Source organism: Falco rusticolus, chromosome 7 (genome assembly GCF_015220075.1).
Source record: "Falco rusticolus isolate bFalRus1 chromosome 7, bFalRus1.pri, whole genome shotgun sequence".
Lineage (NCBI taxonomy): Eukaryota > Metazoa > Chordata > Aves > Falconiformes > Falconidae > Falco > Falco rusticolus.
Window position 1 is genome coordinate 35,489,369 of NC_051193.1, and position 24,526 is coordinate 35,513,894.

At 60.2% G+C, this 24,526-nt stretch overlaps 2 protein-coding genes across 4 annotated transcripts; one reads left to right on the forward strand and one right to left on the reverse strand.

Moving 5' to 3' along the window:
- The first annotated feature begins 263 nt into the window (after positions 1-263).
- On the forward strand, positions 264-13,449 carry PYGL (glycogen phosphorylase L). The gene is given in 22 exon segments (XM_037395126.1): positions 264-402; positions 1,356-1,608; positions 3,113-3,214; positions 4,948-5,026; positions 5,323-5,426; positions 6,846-6,977; positions 7,549-7,660; positions 7,743-7,825; positions 8,663-8,806; positions 8,988-9,080; positions 9,316-9,462; positions 10,056-10,219; positions 10,320-10,431; positions 10,658-10,759; positions 10,839-10,986; positions 11,100-11,158; positions 11,491-11,632; positions 11,777-11,993; positions 12,056-12,133; positions 12,135-12,184; positions 12,757-12,827; positions 13,048-13,449. Coding segments are annotated over 21 exon segments (2,571 nt in total). The 5' UTR covers positions 264-402; positions 1,356-1,365; the 3' UTR covers positions 13,237-13,449.
- Positions 13,450-13,797: 348 nt separating this feature from the next.
- On the reverse strand, positions 13,798-19,777 carry LOC119151318 (lysophosphatidylserine lipase ABHD12-like). Of its 3 annotated transcripts, none has more exons than XM_037395124.1 (14): positions 19,649-19,709; positions 19,095-19,189; positions 17,799-17,926; positions 17,212-17,314; positions 16,995-17,114; positions 16,635-16,665; positions 16,425-16,470; positions 16,209-16,338; positions 15,915-15,955; positions 15,536-15,615; positions 15,241-15,323; positions 14,500-14,578; positions 14,277-14,401; positions 13,798-13,928 (listed from the first exon to the last, which is right to left on the reverse strand). In XM_037395124.1, the coding sequence occupies exons 2-14, from the start codon at positions 19,151-19,153 to the stop codon at positions 13,907-13,909; spliced, it is 1,047 nt and encodes a 348-aa protein (XP_037251021.1). In that variant the 5' UTR covers positions 19,154-19,189; positions 19,649-19,709; the 3' UTR covers positions 13,798-13,906. The 3 variants fall into 3 exon arrangements, with proteins under 3 accessions (XP_037251021.1, XP_037251022.1, XP_037251019.1); XM_037395125.1 differs by having other exon boundaries at positions 19,095-19,162; positions 19,649-19,698; XM_037395122.1 differs by lacking the exon at positions 19,095-19,189 and having other exon boundaries at positions 19,649-19,777.
- Positions 19,778-24,526: the final 4,749 nt, after the last annotated feature.

Below are 24,526 nucleotides of genomic sequence, written 5' to 3' on the forward strand. Positions count from 1 at the left end.
GCGAGCCGCTGCAGCTCATTGCCAGGACCCGGCTCAGCGCACTGCCTCGTGCCGAGGGGATGGCCAGGGTGGCTGGGTCAGCCCCAGCAGCACCTGGGCTGGCCGGCCCGCGGGGCAGCAGTGGCGTTGGCTGCTCCTTGGCTGTGTGTGGTTTAGCTTTGCCGAACTGGGCAGGGAAAGCGCGCCAGGCTGGAAACCCTGCGCAGGCACAGCTGGAGGAAGAGGAAGAGGTGTTGCGTTGTACGCTCAGCTCAGCTATCCTTGCCCTCAGGAGGAACCGGAGGCAGGACAGGACTCCGCAGGGCAGGCAGCCACCCAGCTCTGCCTGGGGAGGCGGCTGCGAGCGGCTCGGAGCCAACTGGGATCCAACACCACTTCCAGAGGGACTGCGGAGCAGGCAAAGTGAGGAGGCGAGGGGAGATTGCTGCAAGGGCAGGGGGTGCAGGGGATGGGGGGCAGGGGCAGGGCTGCGAGGGGATGGGGGGCAGGGGCAGGGGTGCTGGGGAAGGGGTGCAGGGGCAGGGCTGCGAGGGGATGGGGGGCAGGGGCAGGGTGCTGGGGAAGGGGTGCAGGGGCAGGGCTGCGAGGGGATGGGGGGCAGGGGGGTGGGGTGCAGGGGCAGGGGTGCGAGGGGGTGGGGTGCAGGGGCAGGGCTGCAAGGAGACGGGGTGCAGGGGCGCAGAGCCGGGATCGGGATGGGGGCCGGGATGGGGACCGCGACACTTCCCGTCCGGGCCGGGCGAGCGGCTTTTCCCGACGGGCCTCGCAGGGCCCCGGCCCCGCCCCCTGGCCCCGCCCCCCCCGCCGCGGGCCGCGTGGCCCCGCCCGCTGCCGCCGGATAAGCGCGCCCCGCCCGGCGGCGGCACCGGGACTGCTCGGTGTAGGTGCGGCCGGGGGGGAGGTACCCGTGCTTGGCCCCCGGCTCCGTGCCCTCCTCCTCTTTGCACTGTCCCGGGGTCCCCCCCGCCCTTTGCACACCGCTCTGTGCGTCCCCGAGATCCCCCCCCCGTGCGCCCCCAGGGTCCGTCCCGCCTCTCAACACCCGCCGCCTGTGCACCCCCAGGGTCGTCGTCGTCCCCCTTTGCGCGCACACACTCCGCCCCGGTCCAGCCCCGGGGGCCTCCCACCCCTTTGCACGCCCCGGGTCCGCCCCCACGCCTCGCACGCCCCTCTGTGCACCCCGGGGTGTCGTGTCCCCCCCTTCGCACGCCCCTCTGTGCGCCCCGGGCCCCCCCCCGCTCCCCCCCGGTGGCCGGAGGCTCCCGCCCCACGCGTGGGCGGGCGGCGGGGCGGCGCCAGCCGGGGCGGAGGCGGAACGCCGTGCCGGTGTGTGTCCCCTCCCCGTGTCCCCGCAGCCCCGCCGGGATGTCGCGGCCGCTGTCGGACCAGGAGCGGCGGAAGCAGATCAGCATCCGCGGGATTGTGGGGGCCGAGAGCGTGGCCGAGCTGAAACGGGGCTTCAACCGCCACCTCCACTTCACCCTGGTCAAGGACCGCAATGTGGCCACCCCCCGCGACTACTACTTCGCCCTGGCCCACACCGTGCGGGACCACCTGGTGGGGCGCTGGATCCGCACCCAGCAGTACTACTACGAGAAGGACCCCAAGGTGGGAGCGCGGGGATGCTGAGCCGCCCCCCGGGCTGCTGGGAGCCACCCCCCCTCGCAGGGCGGGGGGAGGTGGGGGTGGGACCCCCCCTCGGCATCCCCGGGGTGGGCGACATGGGGTGGGAGAGGGGGGATGTGGGCAGCGTCGTAACGTCTGGGGCGCGGTAGGGGGATGTGGGGAATGTCGAGTTCGGGTTTGGGGGATGTTCCCCTGAACTCCGCCGAGCGCAGGGGCTGGACATCAACACGCCGAGGCCACTGTCCTTTGCTTTGCAAAACAAACAGGGCGCAGCCTGGCCGGGAGCTGGGCGCAGGGCGCCGTGTTTACTGTCCCGCACGCCGGCTGCGCTTTACCAAAAGCAGCCGCAAAGCTTTCCAGGGTGAATTATCCAAAGGGAGTTGATGACCCTGAAGCCAAGCCGCAAACCGGCCTTGTTTAAAACAGGCACAAGCCTCGTCTGTGCGACGGTGATCCCAGGCGTGAGAAATCCAGTTTGTGCCGGAGCCCCTGCGCCGCTGCTCGCCCGCTGGCTTGCCCCGTGTGGGGCTCTGGCCGCGGGGGGATTAAGCCCTTATCCCCTCCTGACACCTGGGTGGCCCTGTCAGCTCCAATTTCCTCCCTGCCAACACCTCGCTGGGACCGTGCCCCCTGAGAGCTCCCCTCCCCGTGTCGTGTAGGGGTGAGAAAAAAGATGAGCCTTTTCCAGGGCTTGACTGTGGGGACCTGCCTGGATAGCCGTGCCAGGTGCCACCTGCCCGGCGTCACCACTCCCAGCTCTGCTGGGGCCAAACCAGTAAGCCCAACCGATCCTGGCCAGCGCATCCCATCGCTGTCCCCAGCCCGACTCTGCGCAGGTCCTGGGGAAACCTGTCAAGTCAGCTGCTTCCTCCGGCCTAAATCCTTCCTTAAAACCTGCCGGTGCTGACGCTGGGGCACGGCTTACGCAAGGCTCTGCCTTACCGGCCGTATCCTGCGCCCGTGGTGTTGGCGAGAGGGGAGGCCAAAGCGTGCCCTGCTCCTGAGACCAAGCCCCCCAGGGGTGGCAGAGGAAGCCTGTGTCCCTGCGGCCATCGTGGGTGCCTGGCCCTGATGGCTCGCTTGGTTTTCTGGTTGCTTTGCAGCTCAGGGTGGTATTAGGAAATGTCTCTTCTTTAAAGTTTAACTTTGTACGGCCGTGGCCACCAGCGTGCTCGGGGTGACCATGGTGGAGTTGTTCCTGCTGTCGGACAGGGCGCCGGAGCTTGTCCAAACAAAACTGTCTCGGCGCTCTGCTGTTCCCCGCTTGGGAAACAGCAGCAGTGGGAGAGCAGGGGCTGCAGGGCACGGCTGCCGTGGGGCCTCTGGGGAGCCCCAGCCCTCAAATTCCTGGTGCAAACCACCTTGACTCTGGTGAGAGTTGCGTTTTTCCTCTTGTTTCCAGATAACACCTGGTAGTGGCTTCTGGGGTCCAGGGGAGCATCTTCCAGCTCTGGGGAAGGTGACCAGGGATGGTTTTCTCTTTCAGAGGATTTACTACCTCTCCCTGGAGTTCTACATGGGGAGGACTCTGCAGAACACCATGATTAACTTGGGGCTGCAGAACGCTTGCGACGAAGCCATCTACCAGGTGAGCATCCCAGGGGGTCGGTGAGGACCTGGACCAGGAGGGCTCTGTGCTCTCCAGCTCCTGGGGATGTCCGTGTTGCACCATGCTGGCTGCAGACTGCTTCCCCAGCTGCGAGCGGTGCTGTAATGGATAAACACTGGTCCAGGACCTGCTGTGTGCTGGTGCTTGCTCAATCGGGGCTGCCCAGCCTGGTGGCTGCATGCTGAGGGATGCAGCACGGTGCTGCAGAGCACCGGCAGGATGAGGGCTCCAGCCCATAAATGGCAAGGAAGCTCATGGTGCGCATGGGGCCATTAATAGCTGTAATCGATGGCAGTGGAGAATAAAACCTTAGCCGAACTCAACCCCAGCCTGGTGCTGGCACCAGGCGGCACTCAGGTTATTGAAGGGTTTTGGTGGTTTGCACCCCTTGTGAGCAACGCCGTCGTATGCGGCTGGGGTGGTTGCACAACAGCAGCTTTTGTGCAAACACATTCAAAGGAGAGGAACTTACTTTTGGGGTTTTTTTTATATTTTATCTATTGACTGTGCAATGAGGATGGCGGCTCGGCTGGTGGGTGAGGGTGGAGGGGAAGAGCCTGGTGTACCTGGTGGTAGCCTGGGGAAGCAGACGGTGTGACTATTTGGAAATCATCCTCTTTGCAGCAGTGGCAGGTCAAGCTCTGAGGCAAATCTTCCTTACTGCGTACGCTGAGCCCCCTAGATGCAAATGCCAAACGCTTCCAAAATAAAATGTTTGGTGTAATATAAATCACTTACAATACTGTGGTAGGCATTCGGGGCTGCAAATGAAATTCAGAGCTGTGCAGCCTCGTGTCGTGGAACACCGGCGAGGCTGTGGCCGGTGCTGGTGCTCCTGGACTTGCCTGTGGCCGGTTGGTTTGGGAGAAGGTGCTGCCCACATCCATGTGAGGGGTGCGGGTCCAGCCTTCCCACATGGGTGCCCGTGGCCTTGGGGCCATCTCCACTTGCTGTGACCGTGGGACATCAGCGGGACATTGGACCAAGGGGTTTCCATGGGAAAGGGTGGTTCGGCCCTGGCAAGGCACCGTCTTACTTCCCGCTGAGCTGCCCAAGGAGCTTTGCATAGGCAAAACCTCTTCCTCCCCACAGCGTCCTGGGCTGGGAACTTTAAATTTCCCTGGAAAAGTGGTATAGCCGCTTCTCTGGGTGTCTCTGTTAGAGGGTGATGCCTGGAGCCAGGGGGGTGGGCCCTTGGGTGCCTGCCCTGGGGAGATGAGGGTGCTGGGGGAGCAGGAACCGGCCCCTGGGGGGCTGCAGCCATGAGGCTGGGGCATGGAGAGAGGGAAGTGGGGCTGGGAATGAGCTCTGGGAGACCTGCCCAAAATGTCTGGGACCACAAGAGCAGTGCCCTGGTTATGTCTGGGTGCCCCCTGCCCCAGAGGCTTGTCCATGGCAAGGTCAAGGGTGTGTGTCCCCCTTGTAAAGGCTGGTGTAGTGGCTTTAAACACCAGAGCTTGTCCCTGCCACACCGTGCAGCAGCAGTGGAGGGGGAGAGGGACTGCTTTGGGGGCAAACCGCCATGTCCCACCTGCAGGGATGGATTTTGCAGGGTCGGGTGCTTTTCCACCCACCTCCTGGAGCCCGCCTGCAGGGGAAGATGGTAGCAGTGGGTGCAGGGCAGCACCCAGGAGTGTGTGCCAGCAGTGCCTCCCCTGCACGGGGCCGGGCACTTAGAAAGTCTCCCATCGCCTTCTCCTCCTCGGTTGTAGCTCGGGCTGGACATGGAAGAGCTGGAGGAAATCGAGGAGGATGCCGGCCTTGGCAACGGTGGTCTCGGCAGGCTTGCTGGTGAGTGAGCCCCCTAAAACACTCATTGCCTGGGTGGTGGGGCACAGCCCTGCTTTACGTCCGCTGTGGGGGGGGATACTTAAACTCAGCGGGGTTTATTGCTCCAGCCTTTCCAGCACGGGGTGAGAGGCGCTGGGTGGCTGGGGAGCGAGCAGCGGGTGCTGGCCCTGGCTCGTGTCCCTGTAGGGCTGCTGCCTGGGGCCACTGGCTGGCCGTGGGGTGAAGGACCTGCCGTCTGCCAGGGCTCCTGGCTCGCCGGGGAGGTGCAGCTCACTGCTCTCCCCTCTCCCTGGCAGCCTGCTTCCTCGACTCGATGGCGACGCTGGGGCTGGCAGCATATGGCTACGGCATCCGCTACGAGTACGGCATCTTCAACCAGAAGATCCGGGATGGGTGGCAGGTACGGACAGAGGCGTGTGGCCCTCGCCTTCCTCTGGCTGCCTTAGGCCAGTGGCCCCCTTAGGTCAGGCCAAGGTCATGGTGTACAGATGCTTTCCCTTAGCTTGGAGACTGCTGGAGCCAAAGTCGGTGCTGTGGTATTTAAATCTTGTCAGATGTTTTCTCGAACGAGTTTAACTTCTTAAACTGGTGCAAGCACATAACATCCCTCCCTGTGGTGGGGAAGCCAGTCTTTCATCCCAGCTGGCTCCAGCGTGTGGGGCTGGGGATCAGCCCAGTGTCACAGTTCCCGCTCAGGCCTGTTAGTGGCTTGGCACAGCCGCGTGGAGGGGAGCAGACCTGCCTCGTAGCACACCTTGCTAATTAGCAAAAATCCCAGCTGGGTCTGTGCAGATGCCTGCCCACGTAGTTGGCACATGAGCCGTATCTCTGCGGGGAGCAGGACCCCTTTCTGGGGCTGCTGTAGGAGCAGAGAGGTCGGTGCTTCCACCTCTGGGGCATCCCCAGCTCTTCCTTGCAGGGGCCAGCGGGATGCTCTCCTTGGGAATTCTCTGGCTGCTGCAGGCTGCCCTCGTCCGTGTCCACAGTGTGCCCTGCTTGGGGCCAGCACCGCCACGAGAGCTTCTCTGTGGCTGTGTGGAGCTGGAGAGGATGGAGAAGTTGCGTTCCTGTTCCTCGTGGGGTGAGGGCTGTTTGGCCGAGGTGGTACAGGAACCGCGTGGGGAGGTCTAGGGGAGGCCAGCTCCAGCCCCCCAGTCCTGCTGTGCTGCTCAACGCCTGGGTTAAAGCATCAGAGGGTAGAAGAGGCTGTTTTGGAAATGCAATTGAAAAGCGTGTATCTGCAAAACTCCTGGTGGGAGGCAACCCCAGATACCCCCAGGGACCCTGTGAGGACTCCCAAAAGCTGTATCTACAGCCAGCAAGTGCATTTCCCAGCTGCTGCGTCTGAACGGGGCTCACCTCCCCTGGTGCTGCTGCTGGGAGCTCTGCCCTGGCCGTGCCAGAGGTGATGTCTAACCTGGGCTGTCTCCTGTAACAGCACGGCCAGGGTAGGGAATGAGCCCGCTTCGTTAGCCAGCCTGCAGGCTGAGGTTGAAACTCTGATGAAGGGGGACTAACGGTGTCTTGGCCACAGCACAGCAGCGTTAGCGATGCACTAAGAGAAACACTGCTTTCGTCCCCATCCATCACCCCTCCGGCAGGGAGACCCCAGGGTTCAGGGTGGTTGGAGTAGAACCCAGCCTTCGGGCTCGCCTCGCCCTGCCAGCACCAAAACTCGGATTTAGGGCAGACAAGCTCCGAAGCATCGTCCCCTTTGCTACAAGCAGCCGGAGCCACTGGCAGCCATCCTCCACGCGGCACAACCCAGGGAGGTCCCTGGGTTGGGTGGCCCCATCACTGCTCTCACTCCTTCTGGCAGGTGGAAGAAGCCGACGACTGGCTCCGGCATGGCAACCCCTGGGAGAAAGCTCGTCCCGAGTACATGCTGCCCGTGCATTTCTACGGCCGGGTGGAGCACACTGCCACCGGTGCCAAGTGGGTCGATACCCAGGTACGGGCTGGGGTGCAGCCTTGCGGGGCCAGTGTGTGGGGAACCCCCCCTGCACGGCTTGTCCTGGGGGGCTCCCACTGGCCGGCTGTGCCCTGGGCACGGGTCCTGCCAGCGTCTCTGCCGGGGAGGGTTGCACTGGTGAGGCTGTGTCGCTGGGGTGGAAAAGGCAGCGGTGGAGCAAATTGAGGAGATGGACATCGGGATGGGGACTGGTTTTGCTGCTCCACGTCTGCATCCAACCTCTGAAATACCCAAAAGCCCCTCCAGCAGGTCTGCAACGCACAGCCCAGCAGGACGGCTTAAATTAAGCTTCTCCTGACACTCACAGGCCTTCTCCATCCCCCGAGCGCTTCTGGCAAACACCAGCCACCGGGCAGACCTGGCGTGTCCCCGGGGCAAGGGGTACCAAGCGCATCCACACACACGCAACCCCATGAAGGCAGGTGCAAGCCTGAGCTCGCTCCTGCAGGAGGGTCTGTGGGATGGGAGGGCTCTGGCGGGGCAGGGGGGGCCGTGGGGGGACACCAGCCAGGGGCACAGCCTGGCTGCAGCTGCCCTGCTGATGTCCCAGGTGGTGCTGGCGCTGCCCTACGACACCCCCGTGCCCGGGTACATGAACAACACCGTCAACACCATGCGGCTGTGGTCAGCTCGGGCACCCAACGATTTCAACCTGCGCGACTGTAAGTGGGTGCTGGCGGGGTGTCATGCGGGATGGGGCGGGGGGCTGTCCTGCGCCCCCCTTATCCCTCTGCTCCTCCCCAGTCAATGTTGGAGACTACATCCAGGCCGTGCTGGACAGAAACCTGGCAGAGAACATCTCCCGTGTCCTCTACCCCAATGACAACGTAAGTCACAACGCAGGGTGGCTGTCCCTGCCTTAGGGACAGCTACAGAGCACCCAGAGTGCGAAGTGGAGCAGCCCCTCTTGCCGGGGTGCTGCAGAGATGCTTTCAGTTGTGTTTCACGCCACCTGTAATGCTTGGATGGGGATTGCTGCCTCTCAGCAGCGCTGCCCAGGGCTGCAGCAGAGGCGAGTCCGTTCCTGGGCAAATCTGCGCTCAGCAGAGGGAGGGAGTGGAGATGAGAGTGACCTGGGGGGGAAATGGGGGGAGATAGTGAGGGGTGGCTCCCCTTGCTGGGCAGCCTGTTTTGGGCAGGTCCTGATGGGGTTTTTCCCTGTTTAATCCTACCCCAGCCTTCCCAGCTGGCAAGGAGAGCTGGGGGTGTCACAGCTCCGGGGAGGGGGGGGAGGTTGCCTCCTACAGATCTTCTGTGGCAGACCAGCAGGTTAACGTTCTGTGCTGCATGAGCGGTGGCTTTAAGTCTTGTCTTAGAAATAGCTCCTAGGTGTTACATCCCCTGTGGCTTCCCTTCCCATTGCCCCGGTACCTCTCCTTCCTGCTGAAACTTTCAAACCAGGGAGAACAGGTTTACACGATGCTCGGGGGAGAGATTTAAGCTCCATTTGTACCAGCACATCTCAAACCCTTGTGCTCAATTTGGGAAAGCAAGACGATGTAGGGGTTAGAGCTGCTGCCAAACCTGTTGCTGGGGGCTTGCACCACACCATGGGGTGGATGTGTCCCGGCATGGGTCCCCCCACAGCAGGGAGCCCCAGGAAGGCACAGGCGTGCCAGGGCAGCGCGGTGCAATCCTGCAGCACCCCGCTTCTCTGCTCACAGTTCTTCGAGGGGAAGGAGCTGCGGCTGAAGCAGGAGTACTTTGTTGTGGCTGCCACCCTCCAGGACATCATACGCCGCTTCAAAGCATCCAAATTCGGGAGCACGGACAGCGTCCGGACTGTGTTTGATTCCTTCCCCGACCAGGTATGAGCCAGGGTTGCTCTGACGTGTGCCTTGGAACTCGTTTTGATGCCTCTCAGATGTACACCCAGGGCTGGGGAGGTTTTGTGGACCCTCCATGGATGCCTGTGCCCAACTGACTTGGGCAGTGGGATGCCCACGTGTCCCCCACCTGTCCCCACTGCCACCCATGCTCTTCCTACAGGTTGCCATCCAGCTGAATGACACACACCCTGCCATGGCCATCCCTGAGCTGATGAGGGTTTTTGTGGACATCGAGAAGCTGCCGTGGAACAAGGTAGGGAGACCTGACCTGGCCCCTGGGTCCCCTCCACTTGCACCCACCCTCCTGCACCGGGGGGTCTGGGGAATCAGTCCCATAGCTGCTGGTGGCCTGGGGAGTGATGTGGGGCAATCAGGTTGGGTTTAACCAGCATGGACTTGGAGGTGCTGCTGGCCATAGTGGGAGGACCATGCGTGGGTGCCAGCTTCCCCCTTCACTGCTCACCACCGTCTCCCCCTGCCCCGGGCAGGCCTGGGACATCACCAAACGGACCTTTGCCTACACCAACCACACCGTGCTTCCCGAAGCCCTGGAGCGCTGGCCGGTGGACCTGGTGGAGAAGCTGCTCCCCAGACACCTGCAGATCATCTATGAGATCAACCAGAGACACCTGGATGTGAGTGCCTTGGGGCAGTATAGGAGCCCTCTCTGGAGAGCGGGATGGGGATGGCATGCATTGTACCATTGGGATTAGGGGGATGCACAAACTGGTAATGTCGGGTGTGTGGCTGGGTGGTTCTGGCTGCTATTTCAGGAGGTTGAGGTGTAGGAAAGCCCTTTCCCACCAGCACGTTGCCATCCTGCACTTGGTGGCTGTTTTAAAGGCTTCACCCATTGCTCCAAGGACTTACCTGTTGGCATTGCCTTGCTCCCTAAATGCTAAATTCATCCTGGAGAAGGATGAGGTTGGGGTACGAGGGAGATGATGGTTTAGCCTCCTGGTCTGGCAGCACGAGGCTTTTGCCAAAGTGGCCCCATTAACCAAGCGTGTGTCCACAAGACCCTCTCTATGGGGACTCTTCTGTCCAGAGGCATCCATGCTGGGGGAGGGCACCCTTTGGAGAGGGTTTGCACCGTCACTCTGCAGTTAAAGCCATTGCTCTGGCTGGTGTGAAACACACTGGGGACATTGTGTCCCTTCCTTGGGAACTGTCGGGTGGGACATCGCTAAACACCAGCACCGCTCACCTCTCCGGCCTCCACTGGCAGTACATCGCATCCGTCTTCCCTAATGACGTGGACCGGCTGCGGAGGATGTCCCTGATAGAGGAGGGGGGCACCAAGAGGATCAACATGGCTCATCTCTGCATCGTCGGCTCCCACGCTGTCAATGGTGTGGCGAAAATCCACTCCGAAATAGTCAAAGCTCAAGTGTAAGTGCGGGGAGGGAGGTGGTGGTGGATCATCCTCAGCTTGGAAATGTGGTGGTGCCAGGGTAGGTGACCTGAAGCTGTCCCCTCCTCATCCTCACAGCTTCAGGACTTGCAGCGCTGGGCCAGAGAAGTTTCAGAACAAGACCAACGGCATCACCCCGCGGCGCTGGCTCCTGCTCTGCAACCCGGGGCTGGCAGAGCTCATCGCAGAGGTAATGGCATGGGGGGAGCGCACCGGTCCGTGACCCTTCCCAACCCTGGGGATGCTGCTCCAACCTCAGCCGTTTACATCTTCTAAATGTTCAGCCTCTGCTTGGCTCTCACCTGAGATCCAGCCGCTTTCCAAGCACGGCTGGCTTTGCTGGGCGGGAGCAGCATGCCTGATGAAGGCAGCCACCCCCGTCCCACCATCAGCACGTGCCTGTGCTCCTCTTGCAGAAAATTGGGGAGGACTACGTGCGGGACCTGAGCCTGCTGACAAAGCTGCACGAGTTTGTGGACGACGACCTCTTCATCCGGGAGGTTGCCAAAGTGAAGCAGGTGAGGGGACGGGGGCAGGGGGGATGCAGGCAGGGGGCTGCAGGCTGGGAGCTGACATGTTCCCTGCCCCCTCGCCCAGGAGAACAAGGTGAAGTTTGCGCTGTACCTGGAGAAGGAGTACAAAGTGAAGACCAACCCTTCCTCTATGTTTGACGTGCACGTGAAGAGGATCCACGAGTACAAGCGGCAGCTGATGAACTGCCTGCACATCATCACCATGTACAACCGTAAGCCACCGCGCACCCCCAGGGGACATGCTGCCCTGGGAGTGCACGAGCATCCCTTTCCCCTGGGGCTGCAGCTAAAACAGAGGGTGACACCACACTGCTGTCTTCTCCAGGCATCAGGAGGGATCCTGCAAAGCTGTTTGTGCCAAGGACAGTGATCATTGGGGGCAAGGTAAGTGGGGTCAGGAGTTTTAAAGCATTTTGGACTAAGTCCTTGAAAATATCCTGGGGAATTTGGGTACGGATGTCTCGTGGGGCCATGTCTGTGAAACTCCCCAGGGAGTGCTGGGGAAGCACTTGTTGGCTTCAACCCAAGCAAGGCACCAAGCTCCTGGGGGGGTTGCACAACCATATGCTGCCTGTGGTCACACAAGCCCCCGAAAATCTGGTGGTGTGACATGTGGCTTGGATGGGGGCAGGGCTGAGCGGGTGCCTGTGGCAGCTGGTGCGCTTCACCTGCCCCTGGTGCCAGCCCTCCGGGCTCACCCCTGGCTTTTCTCCTAGGCTGCTCCAGGGTATCACATGGCTAAAATGATCATCAAGCTCATTAATGCTGTGGGTCACGTGGTGAACAACGACCCCGTTGTGGGCAGCAAGCTGAAGGTCATCTTCCTGGAGAACTACAGGGTCTCACTGGCGGAGAAAGGTAGCCCACGTGGGGCACGCTGTGGGGAGGGGATGTCCACCCCATGGCTCCATCCCTGCGAGACAGCAGATCTAATGTCCTTTGGCATGACACAAACCCAGAGCTGGTCACCACAAGCCCCTTGTCCATGTGTTTTGCTGGCAGTGATCCCTGCTACCGACCTGTCGGAGCAGATCTCCACAGCGGGCACCGAGGCATCGGGTACGGGGAACATGAAATTCATGCTGAACGGGGCTCTCACCATCGGCACCATGGATGGAGCTAACGTGGAAATGGCCGAGGAGGCTGGAGAGGAAAACCTGTTCATCTTTGGCATGAGGGTGGAGGACGTCATGGAGCTGGACAGGGGAAGGGTGAGGGCGCGATGCTGTGGGGGTGCCACCACCATGGCAGCACCATCTCATATTGACCCTTCCCCACCAGGTACAATGCCCACAAGTACTATGACCAGCTCCCTGAGCTGAAGCAAGCCATTGACCAGATTAAGAGCGGCTTCTTCTCCCAATGAGCCTGATCTCTTCAAAGATGTGGTCAACATGCTCTTCCACCTGACAGGTGAGGCCTAGGATGCCATCCATCCCCTCGGTTGGGTCTCCTTCCACCAAGTCCTGGTGCCCAGTGGGAGCAGCCCACCTGCACCAACCATTACCCTCTGGTTGATAAAGTCCCATTTTTTCTGGCCCGTGCACCGGATGAGCAATCGATGCTCCACGGGTACACAAGGCTGTCTGTGTACGGCACTTCAGTGCTGCATTAGAGCCCGTGGTACCTGTAAGGCAAGACAGATTTGGGTGTGCAGCCCTCACCTGATGATAGATGCCTTTAGTATCTCACTGGCTTTCCTGGCAGAGCACAAAGCACCCAAGGGTATGTGGGCACTTCACACCGGAGAAAATGTTTTCCTGGCAATTAGACACAAGGTGTGCCCCAGCGGGGCACCCACTCAGCCTGTGCCACAGCACTTACGGGCTCTGCAGGGCCCTGTGCAACAGGGCTTGGGGGATGAATTCGCCTGAAGCACCTGTGTCGGGGGGAGCCCCAGCCCCGTGTGCTGAGCCCACCAGCCGCCGCGTGCTCCCATCTCTGCACTGTTGCTCTTGCTGACTCCTGCTTTCTTCGCTGCTACAGGTTTAAAGTTTTTGCAGACTATGAGGCTTATGTCAAATGCCAGGAGAAGGTCAGCGAGTTGTACCTGGTGAGTGCCAGCCTGGGGATGAGGCAGGGGAGCTGTGACAGGGCACAACAGCCCATCTGGTGACAGGGTCTGGTGGGGCTGTGTACCTAGATGGGTTCCTAGCGAGGAGGCTCCTGGCTGTGCTGCTGTAGGGGCTCTCTGGTTGAAAGCTGGGCTTGGGGCTAAGGTGCCACCCATGGCACAAGCCTCCAGCCACACTGTCCCACCCTTCTCCTTGCAGAACTCCAAGGCATGGACCAAGATGGTCATCAAGAACATTGCAGCAGCTGGCAAGTTCTCCAGCGACCGCACCATCAAGGAGTATGCCCAGGACATCTGGCATGTGGAGCCCTCTGACCTGAAGATTCCGCCACCCAACGAGCCCCGGGATGCAGCCGAGGACAAGACCCCGAACGGCATGGCAGCGTAGGGGCACGGAGCTGCTGCCAGCTGGAGCCAGGGGACACAAGCACACGCGCTGTACAATTGTCTCTGCTGTCTAGTCTCTATGTTGCTGCTGCTGGCTTTCCGACGGAGGGGGAAGGGGGGAAATTTTTATAATGTAGGTGCTGTGCGGAAAGTAAAACGGTGTTGCCCTGTTGCTTGCATAGGTGCTAAAAATAAAAGTGCCATTAGAGTCCAAGTGACTGTTTGCTGAAGCCTAAAATTAGGGACTGAGCTCACCTGCACCAACGCTGACACAGAAAGTGGGTGTAGGGGGGGAGCTGCTGGGGATGGGCCGGCACAGCTGGACACCTGAGCCCTCCCAGCTGCTGCTGAAGCAGGACTTTGGGGTGCAGCTCTCACTAGTCCTCAGGCATCAGTGCCAGGGGGGTTATGGGGAGTTGGCAGACAGGCCCGTGTGCCCCCAGCACTGCCCCATGTGACGCTCCCGGTCACAGCTCACATGGTGCTGCCCCAGAAGCAAGCATCCAGACCGCAGCAGTATCTCCATCCCCTGAGTAACCTGCAGCATCCTTGTGGCAGCGGGCAAGTTAGAAAGTTTCTCTGTAGTTTTTATTACAGCAGTAAGTTCAGTGCCATGAGGGGTTCCTGCTGGGAGTCTGAGGGAGTACTTGTGGTCGCTGTGGCAGGTGGCATCACTGAATGTTCAAGAAGTCTCTGCAACAAGACGCAATAAACCTTACTCTGTATTGCTGATTGTCCTGTCCTGCCCGAGAGCTGGATTTCTGATCCCTGGATCAGTGGGTCTGAGCTGCAGCTCTGCACTCAGGGCAGGGAGGAGCTGGCACTGTCCCCAGGGCCACCTCCCCATGACACCCAGGTTCAGGACAGCCTCAGAGCAGTGAGGAGCAACTGGAGCTCAAAACTCAACGCCAGCAAACACCAGAGGGAGGGGAGGGAGCAGGGGGAAGGCACACCCATGGTTGCAGCAGGGGAGGATGCATCTGTGGAAGAATTGGCCAAGGGTCATTCTGTGCACCCCAATTTCTGCAGAGCAGCACTTACTTCACCAGGGCGGGCAGCTCTGGGTTGAATGAGATGTAGTCGTGGCCCAGGCCCAGCTTTTTGGGAAAGGTAATGAACTTCACCTTGGTTTTGTCCTTGTAGGTACTGCGAGCGGTCTCAAAGAGCTGGCGTGGGATGGGAGTGCTGTTAGTGGCATGTGCAGGGGACCCCAAACCAGGCTCCATGGCCTCGTTAAAGCCCATGTGGTGACAGCGGTCCTCACCTTGTGGGCCAGGTGCAGAGGCAGGACAGCATCATCTTCAGCGTGCAGGATGAGGAGCGGGCAGGTCAGCACCTTCACACTGTGGGCAGCAAGCACAGTGCTGAGGAGTCACCCCGGAGCTGACAGACTCATGGGAGTCTCCCCATCTCCTGCTAACTGTCCCACAGCATCCCTGACCCCTGCCAGCACTGCCCTTCAGAACCATCCAGCCCATCGGTGGCTAAGGGCAGCTGCTGAACCACGTCAGGACGATGCCCTCGCTGCTTGCCCCGGCATGGCAGCACCAAGCACCCTAATAACCTTAAACCCCCATTATGGGGTGCTCAGGCTTGAAACGTGCCCATGAGCCAGGTGGCTTTCAGCAAAGGCTACCATGGCATGTGTGCTGCAGCGTGGGTGAGACCCAAGTGCGTAATACTCAAAAAAAGGGTGGTGGCTTGTGGACTTTGCTTAATAATGGTACCTGAAATTATGCAAATAAAAAGCCACTTTTAAAGCATGAGGAAGCTGGGCAAACACAAATAAGAGCACAGGTATTTCACGGGGTGCTGAGTAACCTGGGCTAGTGGAAGATGTCCCTGCCCGTGGCAGGGGATTGGAACCAGATGGTCTTGAAGGTCCCTTCCAACTCAAATCGTTCTATGATTCTATGTCCAACCCACTCATCCTCGGCCAGGTGATCCCAACATCATCCCCGCAGCCCCATGGGGACGTCTGTGCACCTTCACACCAGGCACTCACTTCTCATCGCTGCAGAAGAACATGTTGCCCAGAGCTAGCGAGTCCAGGATGAAGTACTCAAAACCCGGGAACTGGCGGTAGATCTGCCAGGGAGAGAGTTGCGGGGGTGCTGAGCCGTGGCTGTGACTGATGCACCCTTCCCCTGTGAGGGGGGAAGACCCAGGCCGCTGGGGCTGCCACTGCCAGGGGACCTCATGGGCAGAACCCCCCCACCTGTCACCACTGGGGGACCCCACAGGCAGATCCCCCGCTCATCACTGCTGGGGAGCCCCACAGGCAGAGCCCCCAGGCTCACCTTGCTGATGGGGATGTGGGCAGCTGCTTCGCGGATGCTGGGGTACGGTGACTCCAGGACAACAGCATCAACCTGGACCCCTAAAGGCGGAGTGGGGCAAGAGCAGGCATGACTGGGGGGCGCAGGGGGGGGGCTGTCATCCCCCACTAACACTGCTGCCATGCTCACGTCCCAGGCAGCAGTTATGAGACCAAGATGCCTCTGTCCCACTAAGGAGGATGGGGACAGCCACTTGTCCCCACCACGGACGCCAAGCCTGATGCTTGAGCAGAGTGTGACGGGGCTCCCCAATGACTCTGTGCCCCCAAAATCTGATCAGGGATGTGCAGACCCCCAGGGGGACACCACACGGGGTCAACCCAGCCACACTGGCCCTTACCTCGCTCCTCCTGCAGTTTTCTTGCTGCATTCGTGGCAATCCTGTGAAAACAGAGGTGACAGTGAGGGGGAGCATCCACGATGCCCCGTCAGGGTGCACAGCACTCTCACACTCCTGCCTTGCCTGCTAGGTTTTCCTTTGCAGGTGCCTCTGCTGAGGAGCTGCTCTAACCCTCTGCTCCACCCCTGGGTGGCACCAGTCTGGCAGCAGCATCACAGCCCGAGGACCAGCTGTGGGCTCCAGTGTCAGCTGGCATCCACAAGGTGTGTCCCCCTTGCCCAGCCCCACACCTACCCTGTCCCCAAGGAGTGTCCCCAGAAAAGGATGCTGCTGTTCCCGCTCCGCGCTTTGGCCCAGTCATAGAGTGCCAGGACATCTGTGGTAAAGCCGCTCTCTGTGGGGTACCCGCTGGAGTCCCCATAGCCTGGGGGGGACATGGCTCTGTGTCGTGACCCTAGCAGGCACCAGCCCCAGGGGGTCACACAGCAAGAGGCAGGGGGATGATTTTACCTCTGTAGTCGAGAGCCAGGATGTGGAATCCAGCAGCCCCCATCGTCTGTCAGCAGAGTGGCACTGTGTTATGTCCAGGGGCAGGGCAGTGGATGTCCCCCAGGTCCCCCCAGCATCGCTGGGTTCATTCTGCCCAGGGTCTGTCGTGGGTCCCCAAAGCCAGTGTGGGGACCCCAGCAGGTCCCAGTCCTCCCACAGTGGACCACTTACCTTCAAGAACTGGACACGGTGGCTCGCAGCCCTGATGGGAAAAATTGGTTTAGAGCTTGGGAAGGGACCCCCAAGGAGCTCCCCCCTGCAGTGCCAGACAAGGGACCAGGCTGAGTTTTATCCAGGAAGGGAGTGCAGGGTGCTCTGGGGTGGGTGGTTTGGATGTTTCACTTTCACCTTTCACCCAAAAGGACTTCCCTTGACTCATGGGGTGAGAAACCACCACAGCAGCCCCAGCCCCGCAGCACTGCTGGCTGCTGCACCCACTTTGCTAGTTCTCCCCCTGTGCTGATGCCATCATCCCCTGGGAGAGGCACGGCGGGGGGTCCCGGCCCCACAGCAGCGCTCGAGGGTACTCACCTGGTTCCCCCATTGCCGTGCAGGTAGATGATGATAGGGTGAGCGTCGGCAAGTGCCTCCTCATACCAGCGCTGGTCCTTGCCCTGCGCCTCGTCCCCTCTGCTGCTCGGCACCGTGTGCCTGGTGGGGGGCAGAGCAGGGTTACTCCAGTTCAGGCAGGACACTGGTGTAGCCACACGGCTGTGCCCGCCCGGGATGCTGGGGTTGCCCCACTCACCAGATGCCAACCGTGACGTCTGGCTCAGTGGTGAGGTACAGGTTGATGGTGTTGTTCAGCAGCAGCTCTGGCCGCCGAAAGTCCACGAAGAAGGGGAAGGCCACTAATGGAGAAATCACAGCCATCACATGGGCAACCCAGGAACCTCATACCCAGCTGCTTTTATGCATTTTTTCCAAAGCAACATGCTATTGTTTCTACATTATTTGCCTAAAAGCCAAGGGCTGTGGTAGCGCCAGCCCGGGGAGCGGGTAGGCGAGCACAGCCCTCTGCTACCTCCTCCCACCCAGATTTCCAGCCCCGTTGAGGCTGTGCGTGCCCAGATATGTTGTAACTGCAGGCGGTAAACAGGGTTGGTGGCACTATGTTATTACAGCTTGCAAAACAGAAGGCGCCAACGGGAAAGGTCCCTCTGTGCCTCCTCTGCGAGCCCACGGCTAGCAGGGGGTCAGACGGGTACTGCCCTGGTGCCACCCAGGCACTGGGTGCAGCCCCACTTCATGTTTTTGGGGGACCCCCCCCAGCCCCCTGCCCACTGAATTCCTGGGGTGGGGCTCTCCCATTTGGGACAGCCCCAGAGCACTCACAGAAGTTCAGGTAGACAAATTTGGTGAGCAAGACAGGGAAGAGGCGGATGAGGAAGGGCACGGAGATGTAGATAAGAAGCAGGTGCAGGAGGAGGGTGCGCAGCCGGGGACAGCAGGCCAGCCAGCCCCTGCAAGGAAGGCACCTGGTTAGCATGTCCCCTCCTGTCCCAAGGGCTCTGGGGCACAGTGGCGCAGGGTCCCCCTTCCCAACCCCAGTTGCGATGGCTGGATACAGTGGATTTTCCCTTGTAAGGACCTGAGGCTGCCATTTGTGTCCCCCTGGGCCCAGGAAATGGTGCCCCCTGTCAGGGTTGTGTTTGGCTTTTGGGGATGGAGCCAAGGTGTCAGAACAGCCCTACTGCGACACAGCGTCACAAGAGGCCACCATCCAGTCCCCCGCAGCCTCCCACGGGACACTGGCAGGCAGGAAGGGCAGGGCCCACGCCAGCGCCAGGAGCTCCAAGCCAAACCAGCAATAAGGAGCAACTGATACTCTGCGGCAACACCCCGAGCCGTGGCTGGTCAGGCAGGGTCACGGCGGTGCCCCCCAGCCTGGCACTGAGAGCCTCTGCGATTCCCCAGGGACAAGGAGGAAAGCCAGGACAGGGGCTCGGGGAGCCCACAGCGCCACGGGGGAAACCAGTCCCCAGAGCAATGTCCCCCAGTGCCACCGGCATAGGGTGGGGCGTGTGACCATCTCCGACAGCAGCCTGCACTGAAGGGCTGGGGAGCGCATCCAGCCACCCTGGGCCGTGCCCCCTGCACCGACCCTGTACCCACCAGCCCCCGAGAGGGAAGGGAAAGCCAAGAGCCGCAGCTGGCCCAGCATCGGCGTCTCTCGCAGGCTGAACATGCCAGGTGATGGGGAAACTAGTCCGGGCACCGGGGGGATTGAGGGCAGAGGTTTCTGACAGGCGTCCAAGCACAGCTTGCTCCCTGCGAGCACATGACTGGGGTCAGAAGAGGATTTAGCCCATTGCCTGCCCTGGGGAGTGCTGCAAGATGCCAAGGAAGGGTTGCAAAGGGGGTGCCAGGGCAGGATGGCATGGTCCCCCAGGCACAGGCACCCTTCCTGGGGGGATGCAGGGTGACATGAGCCACACCGGAGCCACAGGGAGCTCCTCAAACCCCAGCCACCCCCCCAAGACTTTGTTCTGAGCAGTGCCGCTCTGCGCTGGCAGCAACGGGCCAGCGATGCCCTCGCTGACGCCGCCGTTAATTATTAGGTGCTGCTCTCGGTCGACACCTAATAGTCAAGTTCAGGGGCGAGAACTCACACACGCCCTTGCAAAATACCTGCTGCAGGTGAGCACCGACAGGCCTGGCCCCATGGGGACATGTCCACCGAGGGGCATCTCTGACAGCTGGCATAGCAACAGGCCACCACTTGGCTTCACGAGGACAGCAAGGTGACATGGGAACACAGCCACACCGTGGCATCAGGATGCAGGGGGGGGCATGGTCATGGTACAGGATCACAGCTGCAGCAGGGTGACATGAGGATACGGCCACAGTACAGGCTCATGGCCGCGGCAGGGTGGTACGGCCATGGCAAGGAGAAAGGCACTGGGTCATTGCCCCAGCCAGGTGACAAGGCCACGGTGCGGGGACACAGAGGCACGGCCACAGCATGGGATGATGGCCTCGGCAGGGCTGCACGGCTACGGCAGAGGGACAGACCTACGGCACAGGGGACTCAGCGCTAGCACACGCTCACAGGAGTCCGGCTAGGGGACGGGGCAACGGGCGGACACCGCAAGGGGACGGCGACACGGTCCCGCGGAGCGCCCGGCAGCGCCCCCAACACCGGCCTGGCAGCCCAGGCTGCCCGCACCGCGCCGGGTACTCACCGCTGCCGCCGGCCCGCGTCGGCCTTGCCCTCCGCCCGGGCGCTGTCGCCGGCCCCGTCGCCATCCCCATCCCGGGCCCGCGCCCCGCCGCCCTGCTCGCCGCGCCGCCGCATGGCTCCCGCCGTCCGGCCGCGCCCGCCAGGCTCCGCCCACTCACAGTGCCAATGTTGCCAGCAGGCCACGCCCCTCCCCGCCCCTTTGAGCCGGGGGGCGGGGCTGCGGCCGCCATGTGCTGCGGCCGCCCAGGGGAACCCGCGGGGCTGCAGCCCCCTGTGTCCCCAGCCCGGGCCGGGCCGGGGGGAGCTCGGGGCCGGCAGCTGGGTGACACGCCGGGACAACCAGCCATGCCAGGGCAAGGAGCGCACAGGGAAAGCTTCCAGGTTATATTAAAAAAAAAAAATTTTTTTTTTTTTTTACATCTTTCAGGTTATGAAAAAAAAATAATTTTTAAAGGAAAAAATGTTTTAAACCAAACCTAGTGTCCCTGGCCTTCAGCCGGAGGGGTGGAAACCTGCCGCTGGTTCCCCTCCCAGCACTGTCAGACTGACTCAGCTGGAACGTTCCAGGCTGAAAGTTCCCACCAAGAAGGCAATACCCCAGCGTTACCAGTATTCCCCAGGAATCTCCGCCCGGCGCAGGAGGCTGCGCTGCCTGGACACAGACACACATGGCTGGGCCACCCATGGCCGTGCCTGCCGACGGGCCCACGGGCGAGAGGGCTGCGGCAAGCAGGCTGCCAGTGGGCTGGGGACAGCCCCTTCTGCGGGGGGCAGCCAGCCCCCCCGGGCACCCTGAAAGGCTGCTCCTACCCCACTTGCCCCCAAAGCAAGGCCTGCGCTGCTTGCCCTGAGGTCACTGTGCCCAGCAGCCTGCTGCTGTGACTTCAGCCCAGGACCGTGAGGTGGGACAAGCTGGGGAGGCCGCCATCGTGGCCCTGCAGCCCTTTGGCACCTGTGGCAGGTACCTGAGGGGGCTTGGCAGGGTGCTTATGTGCAGCTCTGTGAATCCGTACGGTTTATGTTTCACAGTCTGCGCCAGCCCTGAATGCAAATCCAGACAGGTCTGGTCAAACCAGGGCTGTGGGCAGGCAGGTGCGCATTCCCCAGCAGCAGATGTTGCAACAAGGTGGCACAAGCCAGCCGCAAGCTGCTCTTCCCCTGCCACAAGGCAGGAGGACAGCAGAAGCAACCAGCAGATGCGACTGATTTTACACACAAGAGCTTCTTCCTTCCATCCCCAATTTTTCCCCATTCCCAGCGTGTGCTGGGGCACATCAGCATTGGCATGAAGATGATGGGAGATGGTCCCCAGTGCCTCTGCTTTGCTGCCCACAGGGATGGGCAAGGTGGGGCCAGCACCGCCTGCAGAGGCTTTATTCAGCAGCGAGAGCTGGAAGGGATCAGCACAGAGGTGACAGCAGATCGCTGGAAGTGCTCAAGGCCAGGCTGGAGGGGGCTTGGAACAACCTGATCTAGTGGAATGTGTCCCTGCCCATGGCAGGGAACTGGAGCTAAATGATCTTTAAGGTCCCTTCCCACTCAAACCATTCCATGCTCCAGCAAAGCAGCGTTGCACACTGTGATGGAGGAGCCACAGAAATGCTTCTTGTCGTAAGGAGCCAGCACAGCAAATGTAGCAAACTTCAGGGTCTTGTGGGCTGGAGGGAAAAATCCTGCAACTGAAAGGGTGTGCAGGATCAGGCCCGAGCAGTGGCGGTGGAAATGCAACTTGTACAGCGGGGCCTGGACATGCGATGGCAGCAACGAGCCACAGCCGAGGAGGCATGGCACCTGCGGCCCAGCACCGCTGCCACTGTCTTATGCAAAAAAAAAAAAATCCAACTTTGGGCTTAGTTCACTCCAAACTTCTCCCCACACCAGCTGTGAGACAGGGAGGGTTCTGCCTGCTTTTTCCTCCTGTGTCTTTTCCTAAGTGCCCCCTTTGTTTATTTTTGGCTGATGGTTTCATAGCTTTTTTCGCTGGTTTATGGCTCTGCTTTCCCCTGGGCCAGCGGGAGGCCACGGTGACGGTGCTTTGCCCGGCCCAGCACAGCGGGAGCAGACCCCTGGAAGGCACGAGCAGCTCTCAGTTCTCCCCCAGCTCCCCGGGCTGCAGCCAGACCTTTCCTTGCCCCGGCAGAACAAAGCACCCCGTTGTGCAGAGGCAACGGGAAGGAAAGCACGACAGGGCAGCAAGAGCCACGCAGGGACCAGGCACCGGCAGCCTCACAGAGGGGTCACCCACTGCCTGCACAGGTGTCCGCAGCTGCTGACCCCCTTTTTGGGTGGCTCCATGCCAGCCCCGAGCCTGGCTGTGGCACTGGGTCTGGCCCAGCTGTTGGAAGCAGCTCACAGCTGGCAGTCCTTGATCTTCCCACCTGTCCCCCACCTCCCCCCCCCCCCTTTTTTTTTTTTTGTGTGACTTGTGTCACACATGATGGCATGGGTGAGTGGTGGTGAGGACTAGAGAGAGCACCCTGAAGTCCTGCTTCAGCATCACCTGGGAGGGCTCAGACAACTTTTAAGCCTTCTTCCCTTTTTTAAGGTGACCTTGAAATGGGACCCCCATGGGTCCAGGCCCATCAGTGCTCACCTGCAGCAGGTATTTTGCAAGGGCAGGTGTGAGTGCTCACCCCTGAACTTGAATATTAGGTTAGGAGGTTTCCTTCTGCTGAGCTTGCCCGGAAAGTCCGCTCACTGCAAATGCTGTCCTCAAATGCAGCTGCTTGCTGGAAGGGAGCTCCAAAAATAGGCTGTCGGGCTCCGTGTCTGGCAGGGTTCTGTGGCTCCTTAAAAACATGCTTTCCTCCTGTAGGAAAAGGGTGGAAAAAATGAAATCAGGATACCTTTGCTAACAGCCAGCCCTAAAATTTAGTCAGGAATTTGTACTGGGGTGATACAGCCTGGCACTGCTGAGCCAGGGGTCTGTGCCTCCCTGTGGGCTGGCTGGGGACATGGGGACACCAAGGATGCTGCATGTCCCCATTGCCCACCTGGCTGCACGCATGCAATGTGTGGCTAGTCTCTTTGTTGGGTGACAGCAAGGATTTTTCGGGGCTGTCACTTGGATTAGGAGGCACTGGCGCTGTCGTGGCGAGGAGGAAGGTAAGGGGGATAAATGTCCTGGCACTTGCTGGGCTCACAATAAAACAAAGCACCAGATGGTTTTAAATTCAGCATAAGACATGAGCATAAGCGTTTGAACCAGGGATGAAAAAGCAAATGCAGAAAGAAAGAAAAGAAAGAAAAACCCTCAGCAAGTATCAGGGCAGAAGCAAGTGTCGGAGCAAAACAGCAAATGTCAAAAAACAAAACAAAAGGCCCTCCACTGGCACAAAGCCAGGGCTGCTAACATCTGTCCAGGAAAGCCTCTCACCCAGGCCCCTTTCTCTTTAAAGTCACCTTTCCTCACCTCCATCATTGCAGGGGCACGCCCCGTCCCTGCACAGGGCTCTGCTCGATGCTGGGGACCTGCTTGGCTCTGCCACATCCCCCGGTGTTGGCGCTGGGCTGGGTGGCAGTGACATGCCAAGGGGGTGCCGAGCAGCACAGCTACCCCAGCTGCTGCAGAGAGCTAAATATTTTATTACGCTTTGTAGCTCACATCTGATGTCCCAGGTGTCCCCATCGCAGCCAGCGGGACTGGGTGGCAAACCCCCTGTCACGACTGCAGGGTCTCATGGGGTTTTAAGCCTGGGTTCCTATCGGAGTGACGCTTATGCCATCCACCCTGCATCCACGCGCCTGGGTTTTGTTTCCCTTGCTCCTCCCCCATAAAAGTATTTTGAACCTGCAGACCCATTTCAAGGTCACCTTAAGAAAAGAAAGAGGGCTTAAAAGTTGTCTGAGCCCTCCCAGGTGATGTCTCGCTAGTCCTCAGGCATCAGTGCCAGGGGAGTTAGGGGGTGTTTGTAGACAGGCTCGTGTACCCCCAGCACTGCCCCATGTGATGCTCCCGATCACAGCTCGCATGGTCCTGCCCCCAGGCTCACCTTGCTGATGGGGATGTGGGCAGCTGCTTCGCGGATGCTGGGGTACGGTGACTCCAGGACAACAGCATCAACCTGGACCCCTAAAGGCAGAGTGGGGCAAGAGCAGGCATGACTGGGGGGGGCAGGGGGGGCTGTCATCCCCCACTAACACTGCTGCCATGCTCACGTCCCAGGCAGCAGTTATGAGACCAAGATGCCTCTGTCCCACTAAGGAGGATGGGGACAGCCACTTGTCCCCACCACGGACACCAAGCCTGATGCTTGAGCAGAGTGTGACGGGGCTCCCCAATGACTCTGTGCCCCCAAAATCTGATCAGGGATGTGCAGACCCCCAGGGGGACACCACACGGGGCCAACCCAGCCACACTGGCCCTTACCTCGCTCCTCCTGCAGTTTTCTTGCTGCATTCGTGGCAATCCTGTGAAAACAGAGGTGACAGTGAGGGGGAGCAGCTTGTTTTTTTCCCAGTGTATTTTCTACCTCCTTACTCTCATTAAAAAAAAAACAACAAAAAATAACAAACACCCCCCTCACAAAAATAAAAACCCCAAGAAATTATCTATTCCATAGAGAACATGTAAAATAGTCAGGTTCAAAGTGTGCCTGTTCAATCCCCAGCCTAACTGGTGACTGGGCAGGAGGAGTCTGTTTGCCCATGACTGCTACCCAGACTGAATAGAACTAGTTCAAGAGAGCGCTAACATTTTAAACTAGAGAAAGCAGAGGGACTCCCTACAGCTATTTTCTGGAATCTCTTGAAATGCGTGCTGTGGAAGATACTGTGTGTATCAAGAGTTCTAATCCAATCTTACCTATTTTCCTGTCCTTTAAATTTGGGCTTCCTGTGTTTATTAAAAAGTTAGACAAAAAAAGCCCCAGAGATAGAT